The sequence below is a fragment of the Trichosurus vulpecula genome, chromosome 1 (genome assembly GCF_011100635.1).
Source record: "Trichosurus vulpecula isolate mTriVul1 chromosome 1, mTriVul1.pri, whole genome shotgun sequence".
Taxonomy (NCBI): domain Eukaryota; kingdom Metazoa; phylum Chordata; class Mammalia; order Diprotodontia; family Phalangeridae; genus Trichosurus; species Trichosurus vulpecula.
Genome location: NC_050573.1, coordinates 225989709 through 226009303, shown reverse-complemented (window position 1 = coordinate 226009303; position 19595 = coordinate 225989709). Strand labels below are relative to the sequence as shown.

Sequence of the window (19595 nt, the reverse complement as noted above, 5' to 3'; positions counted from 1 at the left end):
AGTCCATTACCTCATTGCTAGAGTTGATAGTATGTTTCATCACTAATCCTGTCAAGTCATGATTGGCCATTTCATTGATCAGAGATCAATTTAGAGATCTTTAGAAGTTGTTTGTTTTTAGTGTTGTTAGTTTATAAATTGTTCTTTGTTCTCTTCACTTCACTCTATCAGCTCACATAGATCTGAAACCATCCTTTGCATCATTTCTTATGGTACAATAGTATTTCGTTCCATTCACATATGATAATGTGTTTGTTGTTACTGTTCAGTCATCTTGAGTCATGTCCAACTCTTTGTAACCCCATTTTGGGGTTTTCTTGGAAAAGATACTGAAGGGGTTTGCTATTTCCTTCTCCAGGTCATTTTGTAGATGAAGAAACTCAGGCAAACAGGGTTAGGTGACTTGCCCAGAGCTAGTAAGTATCTGAGAACAGATTTGAACTCAGGAAGATGAGTCTTCCTAACTCCAGGCCCTGCCACTCTAACCACTATGAAACTTAGCTGTACCATTCCTTTGTTTCTACTTCTTCACAACCATGAAAGAACTAGTATAAATATTTTTGTACATTTGAGTCCTTTGGTTGGGGGAGGGGGCATCTCTTTGAGGTATAAGCCTAGCAGTGGTATCACTAGGTCAGTGGCTTTGCGTAGTTTAGTGATTTGGGAAGTTTAAGTTGAAATTGCTTTCCGGAATAGCTATACTAATTCATAGCTGCATAAACAGTGCATGAATATGCCTGTTTTCTCATAATCCTCCCAACTTTTGTCACACACATAGCAGTCAAGCCAGCCTAATGGAAACGAGGTACCCTAAGGGAGAGATAAGAAGCGGCATGTACCAGGAAATTCAAAGCATCACCACCACCTTCACCATCAACTCTCCTCAGACCCTGCTGGAGACAACCCAGGACTCTGAGCTCAAGTCTTGGAAATAACAAGTATCCCCCAAAGCAGGAGTGGGGAACCTGTGGCCTTCTAGGTGGTTGGGTGCGGCCTTTTGACTGAGTCCATGTTCTCCAAAACAAATCCTTTTATTAAAGGGATTTGTTTTGTGTAGTTTGGATTCAGTCAAAGGGGCTGCACTTGAGGACCTAGAGGGCCATATGTGGCCTCAAGGCCACAGGTTGCCCATCCCTGCCCCCCAACCACCAGACCTGCTTTCAGCCTACCACAGCCCAGCCCCTATAGCAATTTTTGAGAGGAAAAATCACTTTGGAGAGAGAGCCCACTTTCCTCATCACCAGCAACAATTATTGACCAACTCTTACCAATGGGCAGATAGACACAGGATCCTAGGCTGGCAGCACCCCCCAGACCATTAGTCCTATTTCCAGTCCTCGTGGACATCATTTAGGGAGATAATTCCTATAGCAGCGGGGTCAGTTAGTCATCCCCACCAACCAGAACTACCATCCCAAGCTAACCTAGCTGAAGCAGCAAGGCACACTGGGTTAGAGACAGGGAGACGTAGGCCAAGGAGGTAAGACCACTTTGACCACCATCTCCCCTCAGACCTCAATGAAGATAGCTTAGGACACTGAACCCAAGAGCCTTGGGAATGGCAAAGCTTCTAGCCTAATGCCCTCCATCGTCATGCTGGGAGGCAACTCCTGGAGTGATATAGCCCAGCAACTGCTCCTGCAGGTGCTACAGCCAGATCTCTTGAAGACTCAGCAAAGAAAGACCTCATCATCAACATCCTTGGCACTTTCAGATGGCTCAGCTTCAGAAACTGAGTTGATTTTAGCAGTGGAAATGACATTAAAGAAAGCATTACCATCAGCTTTACCACTTCACTCTAAGGACCATCTGCCTTGCAGCTAAAACTTTCTATATGTGTCATCTCTCCCATTAGAAAGTGGACTCCTTGAGAGCAGGGGCCATCTAACCTTTCTACTTGTATCCCCAGTGCTTCGTGCATAGGAAGCACTTAATACATTTTTATTCATTTTTTCTTTTCTTTTAATATTATTTTATTAAATTTTATTATTTATCAAATGTTTTATTTTAATAGTATTTTATTAAATTATTAAATATTTTATTTTAATTTTCTTTTCTTTTTTTTTTGTCAATTGTGCCAATCTGGAGGATGTGAGGTAAAACCTCAGAGTTGCTTTAATTTACATTTTTTTCAAATTAATAGTGGTTTGTAGTATTTATTTTTCATGTGGCTACTGATAGCTTGAATTTCTTCTTCCTTTGAAACTACCTATTCATATCCTTTGATGACTTATCCACTGGGGAGAGGTCTTAGCAATGGAATCAGTGGGCTAAAGGGTATAATCATTTAGTGACTTTGATTGCATGTTGCCACACTACCCTTTAAAACACTGACACTTTTCTACAGACCCTCTAGATACATTGGAGTGTCTGCTTTCCCACATCTTGGCCAACACTGGAATTTTATCATTTTAAAGTATTTTTATTATGCTAGTGGATATTATTAGATGGTACTTTAAGGGTGTCCTGAGTTATATTTCTCTGGATTATTAAGGAATTTGATGATCTGTTCATTTCACTATTAACTATATGTACTTCCTATTAATAAGTCATTCATGTCCCATGGCCATTGTTACTTTGGGGATGTATTATTAGTCTTATAGCCATATCTATCTATCTAAAATGCATCTGCATTATTACTCCTTACAGATTCTGAATTACAGATTCTGACATTAAATTTAAAAAGGATATTTGAAAAACTCAGGTTCCAAAAATTAACCAAGTACAATATAGGGTAGATATGTCTAGATGACAGTGCTTTTGAAAAATATCTAGGTGTCAAGTGTGGTGGGGTTCTGAACTACAATCCTTCATCCACACTAAGTTTGAGGAGCAGTGGACCACCAAGTCACCTAAGGAAGGGCAAACTAACCCAGGCTGGAGATGGGGCAGGTCAAAGTGTCCAAGCCAAACAAAGTGGAATTGAATCTGTGAATGCTTCAGAGTTGTAGCCTGAGCAAGATAGGGAGAGGGGAAGGAAGGACCTTAGGGGTATTAGCAGAATATAAACTTCATATAAACAGTGATTTGTTTAAATAAACAAATAAATGAGAAAGTTGAAGTAATCTTAGGCTGCATTAAAAGAGGTATATACCTAGGAAGATCCCATTTCATGCCCTGCTCATAGTATCAGATCACACCTGGAATATTGTATCCAGATTCTAGAATATCTGGGTTTAAGGAAAGACTAATAAATCACAAAGTGAGGATACCTAGTCAAATTGAATCAACAAACATTTTTCAAATGTTGTGTCAGGCACTGTACTAAGCACTGCAGATACAAAGAAAGGAAATAAAAAACTGACCACCAGGATACTAAAGGGTCCTAATATCATTCCATGTGAGTACTGGATGCAGGAACTAGAAATGTTCTGTCTTGGGCCCTCTTCTCTCTCTGTACTATTTCACTTGGTGATATCATCTCTCTCTGTTTTAATTGCTATCTCTATGCAGATGCCTCTAAGATCTATTTGTTCAGCCCAGACCTCTCTCCTAGGCTTCACCCTTGCATCTTCAGCTATCTAGTAGACATTTCAAAATGGATAGCCCATAGAAATTTAAAACTCAGTGTGTCCAAAACTGAATTCGTTATCTAACAGCCTGATACTCTCACTCCCCTCATCTTTACCTCTTGGCTTCCCTGGCTCCCTTCAAGTCCTACCTCGTGCAAGAAGCCTAGTCCTTAATCTTACTGCCTTCTGTTTGAAACTATCCTCAATTTATCCAATATATATCTTGTTTTTAACCTAGTTGTTTTCATGTTGTCTCCCCCATTAAACAGTGAGTTCCTTGAAAGAAGGGTTGGCACATGGAAAAGAGATTTGGTTTGTTGTTCTTGGCCCCAGAGACCAGAATTAGGAGCAGTAGCTAGTTAGTTGGTTGTCCATTGTTTTTGAAGAGAAAATCACAGGTGATATCTTGACTTGCATGTGAATTGGATTTAAGTAAGGCAGAGTTGCACAGTCATCAGCCTCACTCTCTCTTCCTGAGGCATTAAAGTCCAGTGGCAGAAAATAAGTCAAAATGACTGGCGATGGCCTGGGATACAGTGGATGACCTTGGTGTCTTTATGCCTGACCGTGCTCTAAGCACTTCATAGTGCCTGCTTCAGGAGGGGGGCGGGGAGAGGGAGAGGGATTTTGATGTTAGAACAAACTTGTTAAAAATTAAGGGTATACAAAAGTGAAACGAGCTGCCCTAGGAGGAGGTGGTTGTGTCTCTCTTCAAGGAAAGTCTTAATTGACCACTTGTTGAGTATTATGTAGATGGCATGCTTGTTCAGGTGCAAGCTAAATGAGATGGCCTCCAAGGTTCCTTCTGTCTCTGTGGTTCTCGGACTTTGATTTCTCACATGCAGGCCCAAACACTTTCCTCACAGTATGCTGCTTCAATGGATAAGTGGTTATTCAATAACCTGGAGCATCCATACATGGAGTTGTTGAGAGTGGTGGAGATTTAATAACATGAAAGGAAATGATAATACACAATCAGGAATTTTCAAGTGTGGCTCACCAATTGGACAAGAATAAAATTTTTAGAACATTAGAAGAGAGACTTGTGAAAGAAACGTGTCTTTGGGAGTGCTTTGGCTTCCAAGGCCTACGCTAAAGTTGGAAATTGTTAGTGTTCTTTCTGTCAAAGTTAAAATCCAGATTTTGATGACTAGGGTCAATGTACTCAATATAATCCATTAAACATTTACAGGATACTAATTAGTGAGAGAGATCCAGTGCAGGAGGTCTGTGAACTCGCATACATACTTAGTAACTGAGTAGCTTAGTAATGTTGATAAAGTAGGACACACACGAGCCTATTGGAATGTTTAGAATCCCTACGTGGACTGAGGGGAAATAACTGTGGGAACAAATACCAGTAGATGGATTTTTTTCTGGCCATTTTACCTGTGGGTATAAATCTGTCCAAAAAGCAAATTTGCCTCAACCTAATAGTTACTCTGTAAATAAAATACTTGGCTTATATTTTAAAATTCCACCACCATTTTATCCTGTTAATATAGAATTATCTTACCTTTAAAATTCTGGCATTTACTTATTTAATATAAGTAGTTAGGGGTGTATGGGAACAATATCGTATACGCTTTTTTCACAGTTTTTAAAAGAAATCTTCAAAATCATTCATAATGTGTAGCTTATACTTACATACAAATAATTATTAAGATGCCCAATGTCTATATGTAGTTTCCTTTTGAACTGGACAAATAGGTGGTGAAACTAGGAATTATATTCTGCTGGCAGAGGGAATTTTCAGCTACATTTACTTTATAGGGCCCTTCTGTGGTTTTGCAAAGTTTCCTGGAGTTGCTGCCCTAATACTTTGTCATCTAGAAAGCAGCTTATTTATATAACTCTTGCATATGTGAAACAGGATTCAATAAACTACCTTTACAATGTTCTAGACTATGAATTGCCACTGATACTTTGCTACTTTTGATCTTCCTTGGAGGTCTGGGATAGGAAAAATAACACTAGGGGCATCCCCCTTCCCACACATAAATAACACATTTTTATAAAAGCAGCTGAAGAGAGATAAAAGTGAACTTCAAGGGCAGCTTTCAAGGGCATGAGAAGGCAGCCTGTGGGTTGTAGGTAGAAGTAGTAAGGGGCAATCTACTTGATTGCTTAAAGTTGGGGGAAAGGAGATAAATAATGGACTGATTCTACATATGTGATAATTGGGCCTTCTATCACTTGTTTGTCACTTTCTTTTTCTAGCCTTGGCTGCCCTCAGAAGGTTTTATATCCATCCCCTGCACCAAGTACAGATGAAACTCACTTATCACCCACTCACTTATCAATCCTTAGATTATAGCCACATGTCTTATGAAGCAAGATTGGATTTAAAGATCAGACGAAAAGCTACCTTACAGCCCAGGAAATAAGTTTTGCTTCTTTGGATGTAAGCTAGTGCTTGCCCTTGTTCACCATAACGTGGGCTTTGAAGGAAGGATCATAAAATCAGAGATTTAGAGTTGGGAAAACCTTTAGAGCAGTAGTATCAAACTCAAATGAAATTGGATCCATTAAACCATACATAAGGATCCTTGCTGGCCACATATTGACTTAGAAAACTACACATTAATATTTTTTTTGTTCCATTGGATTTTAATTTATTTTTGTTTAATATTTTCCAGTTATGATTTTATCTGGCTCGGGCCACCCTTAGGTGAGCGGTGAGTTTGACAACTCTGCTTTACAGGATGTCATGTCCAACTTCCTTTCTTTTACAGAGGAGGAAAGTGACAAGTTAAGTGATCTATCCAGGATCACACAGATAGTAAAAAGTCGAGGCTCTATTTGAACCCAGGTCTTCCTCATTCCAAGCCTAGTACTCTATCCACTACATTGCCACTGACTCTGGAAAGTAGGTAGGACTTAAACACTCAGCAAGAAGGGAGACCATTTTAGATGGAGAGAAGCGTATGAACAAAAGTTGGGAGGACACATGATGTTTGGTGAGTAATAGGTAAGCAAGTTTTGCTTTAGCATGAGGCTAAATTAAGGAACAATGGATTATAAATTTAACTGACAACCACTGAGCCTACACAGGCTTCTAGGTGGAAGGTTACTCTTGGTGGGTGTAGTTATTTTCTGTACTTAACTACCATGCCTCAGCTGCCCCCTGATTCCACTCTTATGGGCCCTTCCTCTATTTAGGGGAAGACCCCCAGACCAGTTATCCCTCATTCTCTAGACTCAGCTACCATGCCCCTACCCTAGTACTTCCTTACCTGACCCCTCTCCTGACCCCTTTCACATCTTGTCTTCCCCCTAAGCTCCTTGACGGCAGGGACTGTTTCTTTTTGCTTGTATTGGTATCCCCAGGGTTTAGCACAATACCTAGCACATAGTAAACACTTAATAAATGCTTGTTGGTTGACTGAACTCCCCCCTAAAAAATATTTCCCCATGTATAAGACACACCCTTTTTCGAAAAATTTGGGGGTCTAAAAACTGGGTGCATGTTGTACAGTGATTGTAGATTTTTTTTACTTGCATTTCCCGTTTTTTGCACTTGTTTTTGCTCTCATTGTTGTAGATTTTTTTTACTTGCATTTTCTGCTTTTTCGTGCTTGTCTTTGCGCTCATTGTTTTGCATTTGTTACCTGTATGTTAGGTTACGTTTTGCCACGTTCTGCTCAGAAATGGCTCAGAAAAGATTTTTGTACAGCGCTGAATTCAAGTTAAAAGTGATCCAGTTTGCAAAAGTGAATGGCAATCCTGCTGCTGAATATAAGTTTGGTCCTCCTCCAACTGAGAAAACAATTTGAGGCTGGCTACGGGAAGAAGAAACCCTACTGAAAACGCCACAACAGAAGAAGACCATGAGAGGCAAGTCAGCAAAATGGCCTGATTTAGAGAGGAAATTGAAGATAGAGATTGAAGAGCAAAGGGCAGTTGGAATTCCTGTGTCCACAAAGATGGTTCAGCAGGAGGCAAGAATTGCTGATGAAAAAAGTTACTGGTTTCAAAGGAAGACACAATTGGTGCTTCAGGTTCATGAAACAGAATGGACTAAGCATGCGTACACACACCAGACTTGCCCAAAAGATGCCTGAAAGCTATGAGCGGATGAATAAAACTTGAGTTCAATAACTTTATGTAAGACATTTTTTTTCCAAATTTTGGGCCCCAAAATTAAGGTGCATCTTATACGTGGAGACATACGGTAGGTAGGAAGGCACCAAATTGGGTAGGGCCTTGAATGCAAGTCTAAGTAACTTGGATGGACTCCACCACTGATACTTTTTGTACCATTGACACCTCTCAATAACACTTCTTCAATGGAACCTTTTCTTATTTGAAAACAGTTAAGAACAAATGGACACTTTGTATATAGTTTATCTTCATCATATTTTGTATTTACTTATCTATGCTATCCTCTAACACCCCTCCTCCCCCACAAGCTCTTTCTTAAATGTAGCTCTAGCTTAAGTAGCCTTTCTCCCAAAGACTTTGCTTATTGTTACTTTATCTTTGAGAAGGAACAGAATCTTGAAGAGATAATTTTACTTTCATCTGGAAACTGTTTGCCAAGAGAGAAAGAAACAAGAGAGGTTCTTTGCTTGGAGATGGAGTGAGTTAACTATAACTGAGAAAGAGGGACATTTTGACAGAAATTGAGTTTAACTCTTAGTCTTCGAGATATCCTGAAGAGAGTTCCAGAGAGACTTTCAAGTATCATCCTGAGAAAACTTTGTTGGGAGCATCTGTGAAGAAGTCGGCAGTTAGGGCTGATTGTTAGAGGGAGCTTTGGCCCTGATCTTACCTCCCAGCTGGTGTGTTGTTGAAATGTGTCTTTGTATCGTTTGTTACACCACTGACAAATTGTAATATTAATGTTTATTTTAAGCCTGTTGAAAGAGCAAGTGAAGTGAAAGCTTATCAGAAAACAGATCTCTTTTGTTTATATAAACTAGAGTTTATAAAGAGCTCAGCACTCTTTAATGAGAGTGTGCATTTTCATCAGTTTGGCAACAAGGTGGCATAGTAGATAAAGGGCCAGACATGGAGTTAGGGAGTTGTCATTGTTCGGTGGTGTCCAATTCTTTATAACTCCATTTGGGGTTTTCTTGGCAAAGATATTGAAATGGTTTGCCATTTCCTTTTCAATCTCATTTTTACAGATGAGGAAACTGAGGCCAGCAGGGTTAAGTGACTTGCCCAGGGTCATGCAGCTAATAAGTGTTTGAGACCAGATTTGAACTCAGGAAGATGATCCAACACTCTATCCACTGTCCCACCCAGTTGCCCAGAGCTAAGAAGACCTAAACACAAATACTTCCTTGGACACTAGCTGTGTGACTCTGAGGAAGTCATGTAACTTCTCTCAGACTTAGTTTGGTCATCTGTAAAATGTGGATAAAAATAGCATGTACCCTGTGAAGATCAAAATAAATATGTAAAGCATTTTGCAAACTTTAAAGAACTATTAGGTATTGTTATTATTGTTAGGAGAAAATATCAAAACACATCCCTTGATTGATTGCCTTAGACCCTGTGATATTAATCATGCTATTGGTGACCGCTTAAATATACATATGGAAACTGTAAATCTAAGTTCAAGAACAGAATTAAACTATACTGATTTTTGTTAAAGCCAGTTCATTTGCATCTCTATTCGGTTAACTAATGACTTTCAGAACGCTAAATTGATGACAGCCAAGACATGTTCACAACAAATTTAGCCATTATCAATATTCTGGACTTAAACACTCTAATTTATAGCCCAAGACATATCCACTTCTTTTTATTCCTGTAATAACACAAGTAAATTATAACGCATAAACATCTAAATACTTATGTTTATCGAAATATAAAAAGTGTAAAACAAGTTTATGGGATTATATAGCAACAATGCTGTCTGACCTAGAAGATAATAGGGATTTAGATGTATAATTCTACACAGATGTCACATACCCACCAAGATTATAAAACATTTAAAAATTTTTTTGTTCTAAAAGCAAGTCCATTTCAGAGACAAGTGAAAGAACATCTTTTCAAATGGATACTTCTGGGTAACGTGGGAGGAAGGGAAAGGGGGGAAGGAAATAAGCACTTATATAGCACCTAGTATGTGCGAGGTACAATGCTGAGTGCTTTACAAATATTATTTCATTTGATCTTCACAATATCTTTAGGAGTTAGGTGTTGTGATTATCCCCATTTTACACTTGAGGAAACTGAGGCAAATCAAAGTCACAAGGCCACTCAGCTAGTATGTATCTGAGGCTATGTTTGAACTCGGGCCTTCCTAACTCCAGCTGCACTGCACCACCTAGTTGACTTGTCTTGTGTTACAGCAATAGATCCTGTGTATAAAGGTTTCTCTACCTGTATTGGAATAGAGTTTTCTTATTTCCAAAAATGTTTTTATTGTGATGTGCTCAACAAACAGTGACATTTCTTTATACAAAGAATAGAAAAAATATGATTGTATGTTACACCATGAATTTCTATTATACACTAGCATATTTTTTAAATGTGGTTTTGAAATTTTGCATGTTTCAACACTGCCCTGCTTCACTATGTCATCTTCTGAGTTTTTTTTCTGTTTTCTTCTCTGTAAATTTTTATTCTGCATTGAGATTTTTTTCTTTATTTTCTCCGCTCTCCTCCTCCTCTCCCCACCCTTCCCTTCCTCTGCCTCCTTTTCTGTCTTCTCCTTCTTCTCTTCCTTCTCCTTTTTCTTCCCTTCCCCTTCCTCTGCTTCTCCCTATCCCTCCTCCCTCCCCTCCCCTGCCTTGCCCTGTCCCCTTCCCTCCCTTCCCGTCTCTCTTTTTTCTCTTCCCCTCCCCACCCAGGGTCACTATCCCTACTTCCCGCCTCCTACTCATATCTCCTTTCCCTATTCCTCTCAAATAAAAATTCTTCCTTATTGTGTAGACATAATCAACAAAAACAAATCCACACACTGGTCATTCTCTACCTCTAAACTATTATCTCTCTGGCCAAATGAGGCTTGGGCTGGGACCTATTGTTGGCCAGTTAATGAGAGCCAGAATGATTTGGGTTAAGGGGTAGTCTTTAAAAAAGAAATCTAGCTCTTAAACCCCAAGGTTTCAGTAATCAAAATTTTATATTCTTTTGGGCAGAGCACCCAAGGCTGAAATTATGATTCCCTATGTGGACAGAGGGAAAGGGAGGAAGGGAGGGAAGGGGCAAATGAGGCAAGGAAGGAAATAAGGAAATGAGGGAGGACCAACCTACATTGCCCAACTGCTACTCACAGATTGTCGATTGTTGTTTGTCCTTCATTCTCAAAGAGGAACATGACATCTGGAAGGTGATATCATGACTTGCAAGTGAATTAGATTTAAGTGGAGCAGGGTTGGGCAAAGTTACCAGCCTACGTCTCTTCCAGAGCCATCTGGATTGATAATAACTAAATAATGGATATAGTGTTGGACTTGAAGTCAAGAAGATGTATTTGAATCATGCCTCAGCAACTTACTATGTTTGACTCTGGGAAAGTCATTTAACCTTTTTTCAACCTCAGTTCCCTCACCTCTGAAATGGATATAATAATAGCACATACTTCAAGCATCTGTTGTGAAGAGAAAATGAAATAATCTGTATTAATCACTTTGTAAGCCTTGAAGCACAGTGTATAGTTTAGCTATAGTTATTATTGTTAGCTTATCTTTCTTCTTTTGAGAACTGCCTCTTCATATCCTATGACCATTTCTCTACTGGGAAATTGCTCTTGTTATGACATATTTGCTTTGATTACTTCTATAGGGTGTCCCTAAACTCTGAACACATAGGAAATCTCATTAACATCTCATTAATCATTTCACCAAAGACGCTGTGTTGTTCAGCAACTTCTTTTTCTGGGGTATGCTAAAGGAGAAGGTGTACTCAATGAAAATCACAGATGCAACACACTTGATTGAACGCATAAACGAATAAAGAGTTGAATGTGCTAAAATTGACAGCAATATGGAATTATTGCATCGAGTTCACGTGAATCTTGCAAAGCACATCAGCCTTTGCATCACAAATGATGGAAATCATATTGAAGATGTTATTTGTTAATATTCCAATTAAATAAAATGTTGAAAATTTCATTCATTTCATTTCTTGAAAATATACATATATATATATATATATATATATATACACATACACCCTGTATGTATATATGTGTGTGTGTGTGTGTGTGTGTGTGTATCAGCCTTTGCATCACAAATGATGGCAATCATATTGAAGATGTTATTTGTTAATATTCCAATTAAATAAAATGTTGAAAATTTCATTCATTTCATTTCTTGAAAATATACATTTTGCCTATGTGTCCAGACTTTAGGAACACCCTGTATGTGTATATATGTGTGTGTGTGTGTGCATGTGTGTGTATCAGAATGTTTTCAGAGAAGTTTGCTACAACGATTTTCCTCAGTTAACTCTTCCAATTCTAATTCTGTGTTGATTTTTGTCTGTGCACTGTAATCTGTCCAGTTTATTTCTTGTGATCTTTTCTATCTCTTATTTGGTCAATAATTCATCCATTATCCATAGCTGTGAATGGTATCTCCCTCTCTATCTCTCTAATTTGCTTGTGATATGACTTTTTATATCTAGGTCATATATGCCTTTGGAGCTTATTGTGTTATGTTGTGTGAGATATGGGTCTAAATCTAATTTCTTCCATACTGCTTTCCCATTTTCTCAACAGTTTTTGCCAGACCGTGAGTCCCTAGTACTTTGAGTTCTTGGGTTTATGGAACACTATGTGACTATGTTTGATTGCTTCTGGGTCTTTTGTACTTAATCCATTGATCAGCTTTCCTATTTTTTTTTTAACCAGCACCAAACAGTTTTCATGATTATTCTCTGTAGTGTAGTTTGAGATCTGGTATTGCTAGGTTCCCTTCCTTCCTGATTGATTTTTCATTATTTCCTTTGACATTCTTAACCTTTTCTTCCTCCAGATGAATTTCTGTTATTAAATTTCAAGTTCTATAAAATATCTATATGGTAATTTGGTGTAGCATGGACTCTGTAAGTTAATTTGGTTAATATCATCATTTTAATTATTTCAGCATGGCTCAAACATGAGCAATTAATGCCTCTCCAATTATTTGTGTCTTTATTTCTGTAAAGTGTGTTTTTAGTTGTGTTCATATAATTCCTATATGTGGATTGTGGATTGATTCCATATATATGTATTTTATATATATACACACACATAGATACACACACATATGTATCATATATACAGTTATACATATAATGTTTTCTATATATTAGACTTGTAACATATACATTATGTAAGAGCTTACTAGTACACCCCCCCCATCTTCATTCCAAAGATGATGCTCAATAAGCGGAGGAATAGATGATACCAATGAGTTTAATTTGTCACCTATATTTTATTTTAGATCATCAAAAAAGCCCTTACTGAGGAAAAACGTGTGTCCACAAAAACATCAGCTGCAGATCTTGTGACAGAAACAGATCATCTTGTGGAAGATTTAATTATTTCTGAACTAAGGAAGAAGTTCCCTTCCCATAGGTAAGGGTATTACAAGAGGGGATGGGAATACTTACAATAGTGAGGGAGAATGCTTGTGGGACTAATACAGGCAAAGGTATAGTTATGGTTTCTGTTCCTTGTTTTGCTGCTGCAGATATGTCTTCCCAAGAAGAGCTTGGCCCCAAATGGAGCCAGCAACTGTATTCTATCCAGGGTGTACCATCATGTGTTTCTTTATTGGTAGCTATTATTCCATTCTGAATAGGGCTGAGAGAAACCTTTCTCCCTACTGTGTCCAGAAGGGTATATGTGGTGGAACCACTTTCTCTTTCCCCTTCTTCCACCTACTGGAGATAATGACTCTTATTCAATATACGTATTAAATTGTGGCTTTATTTTTAAATTTAAAATTAATAACATGATTCTAGAAAATCATTCCCCTGAGATTTGGGGGGTGAGGAGGTGGAGAGAGACATTATTTGACTGAAAAGTAATCCTTAAAAAGAACTTGGGATTATAGAAACAACTGATAGCCCAAGCTGTGGGATACTTGATTAGTAATTAAAACTGTTCTATAAATGAGCTGAGACCTATTGGTCTTCCTCAGACATGGAACAGGGTGACCTAAAAGGGAATGTGAACTCTGAAACAGGTAGTAGTATAGTAGTAAGGAGTCCGGCCTTCAGAGGGAACTGATTTAATGCAGAAGTGTTCAGTAGAAAGATGGCCACTATCGAGACTGTCACAGTTAGGTGACATGGTGGATAGAGCTGTGGACCTGCAGTCAGAAAAGACTTGAGTTCAAAACTAGCCTCAACAACTAGCCTCAACTGGGCTAATCGCTTAAAACTCTGTTTGCATCAGTTTTCTGTAAAGTGGAGATGATAATAGCACCTACCTTCCAGGGTCATTGTGAGGATTAGTGAACTAATATTTGTAAAGTGCTTTCTAATCCTTAAAGAACTGTATACATCCTACTTCTCGTTATTGTTATTTTTATTATTATTTCCATTTGTTAGCTTAAACACATAGGTCAGGTGATCTTAACTTGGGGTCTATTACTTCTATTTTGATAACTGTATTTCAATATAATTTGTTTCCTTTGTAGTCATATATTTTTTTATTTTATTTTGTGCTTTTAAAACATTATGAGAAGAGATTCCCTAGACTTCACCAAACTGCCAAGGGGTTCATGATGCAAAAAAAGTCAAGAACTACCTGCCATAGAAGTTAAAAGTTCACCAAGGGATGGAACCCATCCATGCAACCAACAAATAAATATTCTTCAGGCAAAGTGATCAGGACACAAAAAAACAGGCCAAGACAGGGGTGTCAGGAATCTAGTGCCAGAGAAACCTTCAGGAGAAGAATCAATGTGACTAGATGAAAATAGCTTTCTCACCCAAGAAGGGTGCTCATGTAGGAACCCTGTAGGCCCAAGCAACAGCAGAATAGAAGTGTAGTATAATCAGAAACTGGACTAGAGCCATACCTTTAGGTGAGATTAAGGATTTTCTAGAATCCTATAGTTACAATTTTACAATTTCCAAATTTCTTAAATATGCAAGAATTATAACAACTTTACCAATGGTAAGGGGAAGCATATCCTCTTGCAATTAGAAATGCATAGAAGTGTTTCTCCCAGATCCCTTACACATAGCCAGTATTCACTGACCATTCATGAATGCTCAAACTCTTTTTGGTGTTGAAACATCAGTTTCGCAGCTGTCTTTCTTCATGACCTCATGCTGCCCTCATTTCTTCTTGGACTCCCTAGGTTATTTTAGGGGTTGCCCGATTCTGTCCATGCAATACACTCTCTGCCAGTGGGTGTTTGTAGCATTTTTTGGTGGATGAATTTCTGTTATGACTTCCATTAGGATGAATCTGGAGAGTGACTGAAAGAGTTAGCTTAAAAGTAAAGAACAAGCATTTTTCAACCTTTCTCATAAATATACCTGTACCTCTCCCTGTGGTGGCCAGAAAACACATTGCAAGCAGAAATACCATGCAGATGCAAAGTAATAACCATGTTCTGGTTATATTTTCTTTCTTTTAGGCCTTATCATTCTTAGCGAAGGCACAGTGTTCTTAGCTAATGGTCCTTTATGTTCTAACTCCAATCTTCCTTTGCCTACTTTTCCTATTTTCTAATATATTATTAAACTAGGATGTCTAACATCTCTTTAAAAATTCATAAGCTTTTAAAAATTGTTGTGTTTTGGGTTGCTTGGCCAGGGCAACCACATTAATCATCTTGATTGCCTTTATTCTTGATGTAGTAAGTCGACCAAAATGCTATTTTGGGCTGCCTTTAGGAACTACCCTAGTACTTGAGGTTTCTGTAGAGATATGGGAGAGAAATGATGCATGTAGCCTGGGTGTAGTCGAAATGGGACACTGCCAAGCTATTCAGAATGCTAATCAAGATTCTGAGGTCACTGTGAGGCTGGATATGATTAAATTAGTGTTGCTTCTGGATTTTTAAAAATCATTTTACTCTGATAAATCTGACTTTGAAATTGCATGGTCTAGTGGGTGTTTTGGCAGCAGATAGTATAGGTGTTATTTTGTTTGAGCCTCTAGGTAAATCTACAGTAAGTCTGCAGTCTACTCAGGCAAATATCTATCATATAATGTAGTGTTTAATATTTTAGAAAGGTAGATATTTTACCTGTCGGACCTAAGCAGAGCCATAGAATAAGTTAAAATACCCAAGTATTAAGAAGCCGCTAAATGGTACGGTGTATATAGTGGGGGACTTGGAGACAGGAAGACGAGTTCAAATCCTACCTCATACACTTAACTAACTCTGTCATATTCTGGGCAATTCACTGTCTCTCAGCTTCAGTTTTCCTTTTTGTAAAAAGAGGTTGATAATAGTACCTACTTCACCAGGGTTATTGTGAGGAACAAATGAAGTAACATCAATACATTACAAACTTTAACGTGCATTGTAAATGCTAGCTGTTATTATTATTGTTCTTCCCATTATTTATTATTATTCATCCACTATCCAACTGTGTTACTTTGGGCAAGTCTTTACTCTCCCCTGAGCCTCTGTTTCCCCAACTGAGATTCTATAAGTTTTAAAAAAATTGGCAAGTCCGGGATGGGATAACAAAAAAAAGTCATTACAAAAATGGGAAAACTGTGTTCTTCAGTTGATGGTGTTGTGACTCCTCTGTTTGTTATTTAAAGTCCTTCACAACCTGGCTGCAATTTACCTTTCCAGCCTTATCATTACTCCAGTAACCTCTGACCTAGTTATACTAAGCTTGTTATCCTCACACAGGGCCCTCTACCTTCCTTCTCCATGGCTTTGCATTGGTTGTCCCTCATGCCTGAAATGCTTTTCCTCCTCAAACCTACCTCATAGGATCCCTTCTGTCAACATTCAGTTCAAGTTCCACCATCTACCAAAAACTTTTCTGATCTCCCCAGTGGCTAGTGCCCTCTCTCCCTAAACCACTATGTATTTATTTTGGTTTTATTCTTCATAGACTTAATATATGTAGGTGTTGTCTCTCCTGATAGACTGTAAGCTCACTGAGAACAAGGACTGTTCTATTTTTTTTTGTAATCAGCAAATTACAAGCTCTGATACATTCTACCAAATTTGGAAGATGTAGAGTATAGTCCTGGTGATGGATGAGACTGTGTCAGCTTTCCTGACCTAAGTTAAGAGAAGCTCATCACCTACAGGCTTCCATTGGGTACTGAAGTCTTTCCTGGGACAACATTAAATGAAACCAAAGAAAATACAAAATGACCATTAGTCTTGCACATCTCCCTAACATGCTCCACGGGGTTAGTGGTAGTGGTGCAATTTCTGGAAAGGGGGCAGAGGGTTCTAAGAATCAGAGTTTTTAAAATGGCGACAAACTGCAATTCAACTTTTCTTCCTCTGAATGTCATATCTTCATCCAGAGACCAAGAAGATTATGTGGCACTAGAAGATATAAATTACATTCCTATTGACATTCTCATTATAAATGAAACTTGAAGTTTCTGACTAAGTGGAAGTTTTTAAAAAGATAAGGTTAAAAGATAAGTTTTGTTAAATTTAAATTTAATTTATTTTTAGTTTTCAACATTCATTTTTATACGATTTTGAGTTCTAAATTTTCTCTCCTTCCCCCCTCCCAAGAAGCCATGCAATCTGATATAGGCTATACATGTACAAAAAAATTAAACATTTCTACATTGGTCATGTTGTGAAAGAAGAATCAGAACAAAACTGAAAAAAAGGGCCATGAGAAAGGAAAAAAAAAGAGAAAATAGTATGCTTCGATCTCCATTCAGTCTACACAGTTCTTTCTCTGGATGTGGATAGTATTTTCCATCATGAGTCTTTTAGAATTGTCTTAGATGATTTCATTGCTGAGAAGAGCTAAGTTTAACAAAGTTGGTCCTGGAACAATGTAGCTGTTACTGTGTACAATGTTCTGGTTCTGCTCACTTCACTCAGCATAAGATAAGCTTTTCTTTCAAGGAGCTGGCAACTGGCTTTACTGTGGTCCCAAAGGCAATAATAAATAACATAACTTCTTTCATTTTACTTTGCTCATGATGAACTGAAGCAAAGAGACCAAAAGGCATTGCATTTTTAAGACTTCTCTTTCCATTATGAACTAATGGTGAAAAATATGTTGGTTCAGGATCCTCCCAGAACTAAGATCCACCCAACTAAGTCAACATGCACCTTGACACTAGATAGTTTCTAGGTGAAAACAGACACAGGGAAGATAGCAAAAAAAAAAAAATTTTAAACATACCACACCATACCTATAGACATACCTATATACTTTCTTCAGGAAGAGAGTCAAAAGGCAGCAGGCATGTCCAGCACTCTTACCGAAGCTTACAGATAGGAAACAACCAATTAATGGCATCAGCGTTTTCAGAAGACTGTTTCCATTCATATCCTCAGTTAATTAGAGCAAAGGTCAAAATGTACAACACATTAGAAAAAAAGATAAATGAATGAAAGACTGAAAATGCATTTATTAAGCAATTACCATGTACCAAGCACTGTGCTAAGTTCTAGGATACAGATACAAAAGTAATACAATCTGTCCTCAAGGAGTTTACATTCTAATAGGGGGAACAGCACATATAGGGGAGTTGATGAACATGCCCTTTCCAAAAGCAATTGGAAGAATTGATTTAGTTGGGAGAGGGGAGAGAGGATACACATGTGGTGGCAGGTCCTGTGTCAAGAAGATGGCTGGGGTGGAATGTGGAGTATGATTGAGGGTGGCTTCATATAATGGGTTATGTAATTCACTGATTAATCAGCAAGCATTTATTAAGCACTTACTCTGTGTGAGGTACTCTGCTGAACACTGGAGATACAAAGAAAGACAAACAACAGTTTCTACCTTCAAGGAGTACGCTTTCTAGGGAACAAGATATAAATTAGTAGGTACGTATGACATATGTACATAATAAATGTATGTATACATGTATAAATGCCCCCTTGCCTATGCTTACTGGTTCTTTTGGTTTCCATATAGATATAATTTTGATGGAAACTAGTGGGAAGGAAACCTAGGAGACCAAGAGGCATAGGTTAGGGGGCAGAGCGTTCAAGGATTGGGGGACAGCCAATGCAAAGGCATAGGAAGATGAAACATTATGTTTGAGGAACTCCAAGTAGGCCAGTGTACCTGGCATGGAGGGGAGTAAAGTGTGGGAAGAGAAGAAAGGTAAGAAGGGTCCAGGTTATTAAAGAGATTTAAATGTCAAAAAGAGGACTTTATATTTGATCCTGAAGTCTAGATGGTCTCAGGAGGTCTGGTGTTCCTAAACCAGACTACAGCAGGCAGGATAAATGACAAGGAGATGGCTGGGGTAGAAACGTGAGGAGAAAAAGATGGGGGGAGAAACACTCTGACTATCTTCCGTGCCTGGAATGCTCTCCCTCCTCATCTCTGCCTACTGGCTTACCTGGCTTCCTTTAAATCCCAATTAAAATCTCATTTTCTACAGGAAGCCTTTCCCAACCCTTCTTAATTCTAATACCTTCCCTCCATTAATTCTTTCCTAGTTATCCTATATATACCTTGTTTATATACATGTTTTTGTCTTCTCCATTAGATTGTGGGCTCCTTGAGGACAGGGACTGTCTTTTGCCTCTTTTGTGTTCCTCGTGTTTAGCACAGTACCTATCACATAGTAGGTGCTTAATACATGTTTATTGATTTATAAATCACGTAAGTCTGATTTGAACCAGCTTTTGTCTATGAAAAATGGGAAATGGATAAAAATAAAGAAATTGTCTGTGATTATCACTGTTTCTTAGAGAAGTTTAATGAGCACAAAATAGTTGTCAAAGTAAGGAGGCTAAAAGATCCCCAAAACTACTTCAGACATAAATTATTCTCAAAAAAATAAGAAGACATTCTAACTCCTTTTATGAGACAAAAATAATCTTAAAACCTAAACTATAGAAGGAATAATGTAAAGGAAATTATTAACCAACATCACTAAATTATAAGTAAAATGAAAGCAAAAAGATAACAGCAATATAGTAAAAAAATCATTCACCCTAATTTAGATTTATGCCAGTGATGCAATGGTGGTTCAAGATTGGC

General features: G+C 38.1%; 1 protein-coding gene across 1 annotated transcript in view; it reads left to right on the top strand.

Annotated features, from left to right (window-relative positions):
• The window catches only part of IMPA2 (inositol monophosphatase 2), an 83550-nt gene that overhangs the window by 27053 nt on the left and 36902 nt on the right, over positions 1-19595 (top strand). Inside the window, exon 2 of the mRNA XM_036750968.1 lies at positions 12902-13035. Coding sequence (XP_036606863.1) covers positions 12902-13035 — 134 coding nt within the window. The remainder of the gene's footprint in view (positions 1-12901; positions 13036-19595) is intronic.